Below are 10,000 nucleotides of genomic sequence, written 5' to 3'. Positions count from 1 at the left end.
TAATGGCACTTTGTACACCATAAACGTAATTCAGTTAAACAGTTAAATTAAAGTTAGCCCAAGAGAACTCAGTAATAAAAAAATCAGTGATTTATTATCTTCAAATTTAGTTATAATTATAATAGTTATACTTTTATAGCAAATTTAACCACATATCGCATAGTATCACTCATGTCGAGTGAGTAGTTAAGCTAGTCCAAAGCTTGTTCTTTAAGAACATATACGTATATTTATGTATACTTTAGCCATTGCTGCATGTATAGAATGGATCTAGCTTCATCAATGTGCCCAGACCTCTAAATCTTTAATAAGGTTTTGTTTTTGTTTTGTGTTGTTTTTTTTGGTTTGGTTTGGTTTGGTTTGGTTTGGTTTGGTTTGGTGTGGTTGCCATCAGGTTTCCAATCTAACTCATTAGCATCCCCTGCTGTTGGCGGCGTGCCCCATGCCTTGCCAAAAGATGCTACTCACCCCTTCAATGGCCTGTAGCCTGCGGCCCGCTGGGCAAACAGCCCTGCGACCAGAGCAACCAGTGCACCTGCAGATGGTGGCTAAACATACTCATATTAAACACACACACACACATCCTGTACATGTATACTGCATAGACGGAAATGTAAAGGCATATGCTTACTAGATAAGGCACACACATAGTATATTTAAATTAATGCATAATGCAGTAGTTATGTTAAATATACATGCATATAAAAAACACTTGCTAATGCACAGACATGTACACACAGCAATATAGAAATATATGTGTGTACAAACACATACAAATAGAATTATAGTCGCCACACGCAAACACCTGCTTACTCACACTAATAAAACGACACAAGCTGAAGAAGCCATCCACACCTACATATTCTTGTGAAGCACGGTCGCACAACAACAGAAACGAATGCTGAGCTGGTGCTGTATTTCACCCACCTACTGCTTATATAGGCATCAGCTCACTATGATTTCATCATCTCACAAGTCAGCTATGGCATTAATGTCAATACAGAAGACGCATATTATACTTTTCATTTTCTAACGCTAACAACCATATCTTATTAAGTTCGAGACACACACATCACTCTCTCCTGTCATACGGATGATGTTGTGGACGTCCGCCCATCTTCTCTCATTCGCCCATCACCGACGTTTTCACAACACACACACACACACACACACACACACACACACGCACTGCCACTCTTCATTGTATTGGGCTCATCTAACCCTGAGCTAAGTCACATGTAGTGCTTGCTCTGCATCGCCACCCAGACGGGCTCTATGGGGTCAGCCCGTAGGCCACTGTACGGTGCTGGTGCTTGTTGGACCGAGGCTGTTTGCTTCCACTGTTCTGTTGCGGTTGACGGCACATGACGGATCCTGGCTACATGGATGGATGTTCGACCCAGAACGTTTATAGCTCTAAACTCATTTGAACACCAGATCATGACAATCATGTTTTGGTGTATGTAGATCGCAGGCTTTATGTACGTGTCTGAAAGAAATAGAAATGTATTAGAAATAGCAAAAAGTCTGGGTCATCAAATCCGTTTAGCCAGTGACAGTTGGCGGCCATTTTAGATATGTAAAGAAACCTTTATACTTTAGATATCTTTAGCAGAAAAGCCCAGAAGGACTGTCATTACTAGAGAACTTCATTACGATGATAACACAGTTATTATGTGGAAACAGCCTTTTATCTAAACACCTCCTATCTCAGCAGTCTTTGCGCTGAGGTCCCTCCCCATTTCAGATAAGACGGTGCATTTCAGAACAGCTTTAGTCAGTTAATGACTCCAAAGTAGAGCGCTGTGATGTTACCCATCACAGCCTGACACAAAATGGCCGCCCACTGCCTGAATGTGCCCGTCCCCGGAAGGTGGAGTTTCTGTGATTTTGGATGTCTGCAGCTGTAACCTTGAAGGATGATTTCATCTGTCACTTATTCTTCCCCATCTAGATTGTGTCAGGATAAACTGTAACTCCAGTAAGTCACCACTCCACTTTTTTTGCTCTTTTAAAGAATATATTATGTGTACAGTACAGTGTGGGGGCATTCAACCTGAACGATAGAAGCATGACGTTATTGTATGATAACAATACAAGTGTAAACGTCTGTGTTTCAGCAGTATTAGAACGTTTTATTATGAGCCAATTGCAAGACATGACACATCAAGCTGACCTAATTCAATATCTTTGGGATTGGAAAGGCTGATCATTTTTAATTAGCGTCTCCTGTCCTCTCCCCCGTAGCTTTAGTGGAAAGACTCGAGTGAGTGAGTGAGTGTGTTATTAGGAGCTGCTCTTACTCATACAGAGGTTCTATCTACTGGCCTCCAAAACATTTCCAAAGCGTGACTTAGGCTTATAATGAGGTCTCCAACTTTGCTACTCAAGGTCCCTGCTCTTGGTCTTTTTTTTTTTTTGCCTTGTGTGCACTCAGATTCACTCCTGAGTTTGTGACTGACAGATCAATGAAACATCTGACTGCATACATTTAATGCAATCCCACCTGGCTGCCTGACTTTGTCATTGCTATTCCAAACGGTCAGGTCTGAAGCAGCCAGAGCAGCAGCAGGCCCAGTGCTAGACTATGAGAGCAGGAAGATATAAAGACCAGAAGGATGAGGTTGAGCAATGGTCAAGGTCACGGAGGACGTGATGTCTGATCGACGTGCAAATGATTTCTGAGAGCAGTGGACCAACGTTGGGTAATTAAGATTTGAAATGAAGATGCAGTGGTGTGTGTGCGTGTGCGTGTGTGTGTGCATGTGCGTGTGCGTGTGCGTGTGCGTGTGCGTGTGCGTGTGCGTGTGCGTGTGCGTGTGTGTGTGCGTGTGCGTGTGCGTGTGTGTGTGTGTGTGTGTGTGTGTGTGTGTGTGTTTGACTAAATTACCTGGCTGAGGTGAGGGTAGTGTGAACACCTAGAGCAAACTTACTATGAAGAGAGCTTCAGAGGAGTGCTCCTGGTGAAATAAAGTGGAGTGTGCGTGTGTGCGTGTGTGCGTGCGTGCGTGCGTGCGTGCATGCCCACATCCATTGAGGCCAGAGAGCTGGTGTAATTGGAATCAATTATTAATACGACCCTACCACTAAGTTTGGGCTGTAATCAGTGGCATTGATCTCCTTTGAATGGAGGAGTGTTTGTGATCGGGCTTGGAGCCAAATCGACCAGAACCAGAGACTACAGAGGAGAACCACGAGTTTGGCAAAAGTAAAAGACACAAAGTCAGGGAGCCTTAGCAAAGAATCTTTGGATTCATTTTGGATGAATCTTTTTTTTAATAGACTTTATTGGCAAGGAGAGGAATTGATTTCTAAAGGCAAACGTTTTCTACAGGACTCCACACATTATATAAAATGTACACTCGATAAAAAAGCCTGGGAGATTTGACTATTTTGTCTTTGAAATGTAGATGGGGCATTATGGATTGTGTGAGGAGAATTCCACTGAAGTGGAATAAATCTACCTTTTCAATCCAAGCTGTGAATGCTTGGGGACCTCTTATGAGTAAAAGCAGTTGCCAGATACACTGTTTTAAAAAAAAACTTAACTGTACATGTAAGGTAAACAGGAGTATCCATTTGCGTCTTTGTGAAATATGAATATCAATGACAATGACTGTGAATATTGTTGCTGCTTACCAGGTAATGGGCAAACCCAATCTTTGCTTTGAAGAGAAGACGTGATATAGTATGGTTTTCACTAGCACCATCTTTTTCCTTCTTTGTAAAAGAATATAATTTTGTCCAACGACTATTAAATTACAACTACTATAACTATTACTACAATGTGCTTTTGGTGGGGTTAAATGCATTTATGTGACCGTTTGACCAAGGTCACAAGGTCACCTACAAGGTCACAAGGTCACCTACTCTCTGTCCAGGGCACATTTGTGTGGGTACATGTCACTAGGCAGACATGAGAGCAAAGCAAATATTGGGTTTGCAGAGTGACACTTAAAGAGTCCAAACTAACAAGTCATCATTCTCAGGCAAGGGCCCCGAGACTCTGTACGCCGGCCAAAAGCTGAATGACAACGAGTGGCATTCAGTACGAGTGATCCGGCGCGGTAAAAACTTGAAACTCGTGGTGGACGATGATGTGGCTGAAGGTATGGAGCAAACACATTTGAAACAAAAAACACAGAAACAAGTGCTGACTCTGTATCTAGTCTTGATGTATCTAGTCTAGTCGAGTGCTGACTGTGTATCTAGTCTTGCTGTATCTAGTCTAGTCGAGTGCTGACTGTGTATCTAGTCTTGCACCACAGGATGTATTTTAAAATGACCCAAGATGTGTATTGCATATTTTTGGACAATGCAATGGAATGTGGGGTTAGAACAGTGTGTGTTTTTATAGCGAAGTTGATACATTCTGAAATGCATCCATTGCCTCACAAACTCAAAGTATTTGTGCGGAGTCAATTAGAAAGCAATGAAGGAGACAGGTTCTTTTGTAAAGTTCTGACCAACTTTAGAAGAAAAGCCTGCCACCAATTGGAAACAAGTCCCTCAATTGCTCAAGTCATGTTTAGCCCCGCTACACTTCCTCTTAATCACACAAACACCAATTTCTTGTCTCGACTCATGCAGGCGTGTGTATGGAGGCGAGTGCACCTGTGTAGTGTATCTGACAGGCAGTTGTCGGGGTGTAGGAACACAGTGAGGCAACACTAATGAATTGAACGGCAGTAAAAGTGACTGTGCTGTGGGGAAGAGCCGTCAGCATGTGATTATCTTCTGCTCCTGTGTTGTTTAATGAGGCTGGAAATCGTTTCAAATTAAAAGGGAATCAATCAAGCTTGAGGAGGGAGGGAGGGGGGGGGGGGGGGGGGGGGGTGCACGTGTTTGTGTCGCCATGCTGCTCCTCCAATAGGAGGATGTTTCCTGTCTGGAAAGGAGAAGGAGACAGCTGGTCTAACGTCTTTTTTCTTTCTTTTTTCAATCTTTCCTTCTGTTCTCCCTTCCTTTTTTCCTGCCTACGTTCTCTCTTTTCCCATTACCTTCTCTATGTCCTTCGCCTTCTGTCCTTATCTATCTATCTATCTATCTATCTATCTGTCTGTCTGTCTGTCTATCTATCTATCTATCTATCTATCTATCTATCTATCTATCTATCTATCTATCTATCTATCTGTCTGTCTGTCTGTCTGTCTGTCTGTCTGTCTGTCTGTCTGTCTGTCTGTCTGTCTGTCTGTCTGTCTGTCTGTCTGTCTGTCTGTCTGTCTGTCTGTCTGTCTGTCTGTCTGTCTGTCTGTCTATCTATCTATCTATCTATCTATCTATCTGTCTGTCTGTCTGTCTGTCTGTCTGTCTGTCTGTCTGTCTGTCTGTCTGTCTGTCTGTCTGTCTGTCTGTCTGTCTGTCTGTCTGTCTGTCTGTCTGTCTGTCTGTCTGTCTGTCTGTCTGTCTGTCTGTCTGTCTGTGTCTGTCTCTGTCTGTCTGTCTGTCTATCTATCTATCTATCTATCTATCTATCTATCTATCTATCTATCTATCTATCTATCTATCTATCTATCTATCTATCTATCTATCTATCTATCTATCTATCTATCTATCTAATTATCTATCTAATTATCTATCTATCTATCTATCTATCTATCTATCTATCTGTCTATCTGTCTATATGTCTATATGTCTGTCTGTCTGTCTGTACGTCTGTCTGTCTGTCTGTCTGTCTGTCTGTCTGTACGTTTCTCTTTTTCTCTCTCTCGCACCTCTCCAGGCCAGATGGCGGGTGACCACACCCGGTTGGAGTTCCACAGCGTGGAGACGGGCATCGTGACGGAGCGCCGCTTCATGACCCAGCCCCCGTCAAGCTTCATCGGGCACCTGCAGGGTCTCAAGTTCAACGGCATGCTCTACATCGACATGTGCAAGAACGGCGACATCGAGTCGTGCGAGCTCAACGCCCGCTTCGGAATGCGTTCCATCATCGCCGACCCCGTCACCTTCAAGACCAAGGGCAGCTACCTTGGCCTGGCCACACTGCAGGCCTACACCACAATGCACCTCTTCTTCCAGTTCAAGACCACCACGTCCGACGGCTTCATCTTCTTCAACAGCGGCGACGGCAACGACTTCATCGCGGTGGAGCTGGTGAAGGGGTGAGAGAGGGAGGGGGCAGGAGGGGTGATGTCATTTGAGTGGTTGTTTGCGTACTAGAGTAAAACGGGAGGTCTTGTTACTTCTCTTAAAGGCACCCAGTGCAACTTTCGAGGCTTAAAAATAAACATTCAATTTCTAGTCTTTTTTACACGTAGTAAGTTTCAATAACTCCATACCATTACATATCGACATTCAAGGAGCAAAGATGAGACGTCGTTGTGTGGTGAGAACTGATAGAAAATCGTAAACGACAACAATCGCCGCCATCTTCTTTATTTATTAGTGCCACCAATAAATAAAGCAGGATTCCAGTCAATGGAAAAAAGGGCCTCTCCCCACCGGCGATTGTTGTTGTTTACAATTTTCTATCAGTTCTCACCACACAACGACGTCTCATCTTTGCTCCTTGAATGTCGATATGTGATGGTATGGAGTTATTGAAACTTACTACGTGTAAAAAAGACTAGAAATTGAATGTTTTTATTTTTCGAGTCTCAAGCCTCGAAAGTTGCACTGGGTGCCTTTAATAGCCGTTATTCTGTAATGAATTAAAATGGGAATCATTTTTGAAGGATTTCTCGCACAAGAAGGCAGTTTCTTTTTAAGAGTACGATTTTGAAGGCGTAACAATCTCCATCGATTTCACTTGGAGGGCTTTTTTTTTGTTCTTATCCTGAGGGGAAATAGACTTCTTTCACTGCAAGGTCACATGCTCAAAACTAGGGCCACCAAACCAGGACAAATCAATTTGCCTACAGAGCCTAGAGAAAGCTTCAGAGGCCAGATTTTCCATCTTGAGATCAAAAGAAAAATGTTATCTATAAAGAAAGCAAAGGGAGAAAATGATAACATTTGGCCTTTTCCCGACCCTCCAAAGATTAGGTAGATCGTTTCGTCATGCTTTGCAGCTCCATTTTTAGTGATGTGACAGTTGAAGACGTCAGTTAAGGGACCATAAATTGATGAAAAAGCTTCACACTCACCCAACAGAAAAAAAGGTCTTTGATGTCTGTCTGGCAGAGGTAGCTTTCCCATCGTAAACGGTCACGCCACCGTCAAGCACGAGTGCACTTACGGATACCCATGTTTGAACAACAGAGAAGTGCTGTGACTGAAGTCAGTAGCTGTTTACGGTGACTGTTGGTTCAGTGTGAACAGTTGTGTCCTCTCACTGTCACTTTACCCACTTGAAGATACAGCTGCCTCTCTCTCTCTCTCTCTCTCTTTTTCTCTCTCTCTCTTTCTCTTTCTCTGTCACTCTCTCTTTCTCTATCTATCTCTATCTCTCTCTCTCTCTCTCTCTTTCTCTCTCGCTTTGTCTTTCTCTCTCTCTCTCTCTCTCTCTCTGAATGAGATGACAGACAGAGGAGTGCCCTTGTGTGTTGTGTTGTGTGAGGATAAGCACCCTTTAGGTGAGGGGCACTTGAAGGTGTAGTGGAGCAGTTGAGTAGCCCTCCTTGTGCTTCCTCTCCTCTCCAGGTTCATCCACTACGTCTTTGACCTGGGCAACGGCCCCAGTCTACTGAAGGGGAACAGCGACAGCCCCCTCAACGACAACCTGTGGCACAGCGTGGTCATCACACGGGACTCCACCAACACGCACACCCTCAAAGTGGACACCAAGTCTGTCAGCCAGGTGGTCAACGGAGCCAAGAACCTGGACCTCAAAGGTCAGCGCTGAAGCATGACACCCTTTTTTTTTTTTTTTGGCATTTGGCTTTTGGCCTTTATTTGATAGTTGAAGTGAATAGTGGGACAGGAAATGAGAGGGAGAAGAGGTGGCGAATGGACAAGAGAAATGACATCAGGCCGGAATCAAACCTGTGTCCTCCATGGGCATCAAGCCTGTATGTGGTCGGGGCTACTGTTTGAGCCACAGTGCCCTCATCCCCCCCACCCCCCATGACATCCTTTGACACCAGCTCACAAGCTCTTTGCTCTTGAGTAGTCTGGGACTGTGGGATATTCGAATAACAAAACGTTGTACAGAATGAATGAGTCAAAGGTGAAGTTTATTTATTATAATCCATTACACTTCAATTAGGAGGATTCATACAAATCCTCCATACACTCTGTGGTAGCCCAAGCTGCTCTTAGGCTCCCACTTAGGTTACAGTTTTTATCCATTGCTTTGGGCAATTTCACGAAACCGAAATTACATTCTCAAAGCTCTTAGTGCATTTGGCAAAATAGCCTATATGGTTCAGCACAACTACATAGATCACCTTCAAAAGGTCATATCTCACCCAAAACAGTTAAGTCAAGCTTCAAAACCAAATCATTTTCTCATAAAAATAGTCAGTGCCCCCAAAATGAAAAGTTCCTTCCCGAAAAGAAAAGGACATTCTCCAAGCTTTAAATATATTTGCCAAAATAACCTAGATGGTTTATCAAAACACTATGGCACACCTGCAAAAGGTCATATCTCTCCCAAAACAGACAACTCATCAATTAAAACTAAATCCTTTTCTCATACTGATAGTCAGTGCCCCCAAAATGAAAAGTCCCTTTGGCATTGTTTAAGCACTGCAGGTCAAAACGTTTAGATGTTTTGTCAGTATGTCAGTGGACCATAGAAATATCCCTCATGTGCAAATTTCAATCTTGGCTTAGTCCTTTGACACTGAATGGTTAGTGTAGTAGATGTTTTCTTTCCAGAATACTATGTGTATCAAACAGAAACAAATTCAAGAGGAGCCAACAAGGTTTCACATGACGAACTGTATTGGACTCATGCCATGGAAATTGTTACAGTATGTAATTGCAAAACAGAAACAGAAAATGTGTACAGCAAAAAAACACTGTCAAACAAAAAGAACATCAAAACTAAAATGAGTATAGCCTACAGTAGTAAACATACAGAAGGAAAGGAAGTCTTCAGTCTTCGTCCTCACTCTCCTGCTCAGCCTCACACTCACGTCTGTCTGGCCACAGATTCTCATCTACATCGCATCTTATGTTCTCCCTTGCAATGCAACGTGGGGAGAATCGGCGTGCATGCTGCAACCATCCCCTGCAATGATCAGCCGTTACATCCTCACAAGCAGCATCCATTGCTTGGAGGAGGGACCTCTGATTTAGAGCCCGATGCTCGTAGACCCTCCACCTCCAAGCTGAAAAAAACTCCTCAATAGGATTTAGAAATGGGGAGTAAGGGGCTAGGAGCACCATCACCATCCTTTGATGGGCAGCGAACCACGCCCTGATGAGCGGGCCACATGATAGTTGACATTGTCCCACACAATCACATATGTCGGCAAGTGAGGCCCTACCAAACACCCCTCATGTAGAGGGATAAGATCAACGTAAAGGCGGTCTAAGAACACCAGGAGCTTCTGGGTGTTGTATGGGCCGATACTTGGAATGTGGGTGACTAGCCCGTTTTCGGATATCGCAGCACACATTGTGACGTTGCCCCCGCGCTGTCCTGGGACAGTTGCCCTTGCTCGTTTGGTGCTTCCATGTTCATTCTTGTCAACTGTACTGAACTTTGTCAAGCCCTAGATGTTTGATGGAAGCATTTATACTCCTGGATAGCACCTGTCAGCTAACTAAAATTACTGAGTGATTGGTGATCGGATGTGAGAAACTCCCCCTTGATTAGTAAAGTTCTAGTTGCACCTGAAAAAATGAAGCCGATGATCCAAGAGATCCATATTACAGTATATACCATGATGTTTTTCATGGTATTATGTGCCTGAACGATTGTGACAGTGGAGTGAACTATTCTGCAGGTGATGATGTACAGAAGGAAACTATGCCAACATGTTTTGCAGCGAACAACCACTTGACTGAGAAGCAACAGTCAGTTTAGACCAGCAAGATGTATTCAATTGGTAATTGGGCTAACTGAAGGCAATTGTACCTAACCATTTGCACAGATGTGCTTAATCAT

General features: G+C 43.5%; 1 protein-coding gene across 1 annotated transcript in view; it reads left to right on the top strand.

The window, feature by feature from the left end:
* The window catches only part of nrxn3b (neurexin 3b), a gene marked incomplete at both ends in the record, with an annotated part of 235,846 nt that overhangs the window by 94,278 nt on the left and 131,568 nt on the right, over positions 1 to 10,000 (top strand). Inside the window, 4 exons of the mRNA XM_080831883.1 lie at positions 1,955 to 1,981; positions 3,990 to 4,109; positions 5,723 to 6,104; positions 7,585 to 7,775. Of these exons, the coding sequence (XP_080688009.1) occupies positions 1,955 to 1,981; positions 3,990 to 4,109; positions 5,723 to 6,104; positions 7,585 to 7,775 (720 nt within the window). The remainder of the gene's footprint in view (positions 1 to 1,954; positions 1,982 to 3,989; positions 4,110 to 5,722; positions 6,105 to 7,584; positions 7,776 to 10,000) is intronic.

The sequence above is a fragment of the Sprattus sprattus genome, assembly GCF_963457725.1.
Source record: "Sprattus sprattus genome assembly, chromosome: 2".
NCBI classification, from domain to species: Eukaryota; Metazoa; Chordata; class Actinopteri; order Clupeiformes; family Clupeidae; genus Sprattus; species Sprattus sprattus.
This window is presented reverse-complemented; position numbering and strand designations above follow the sequence as displayed.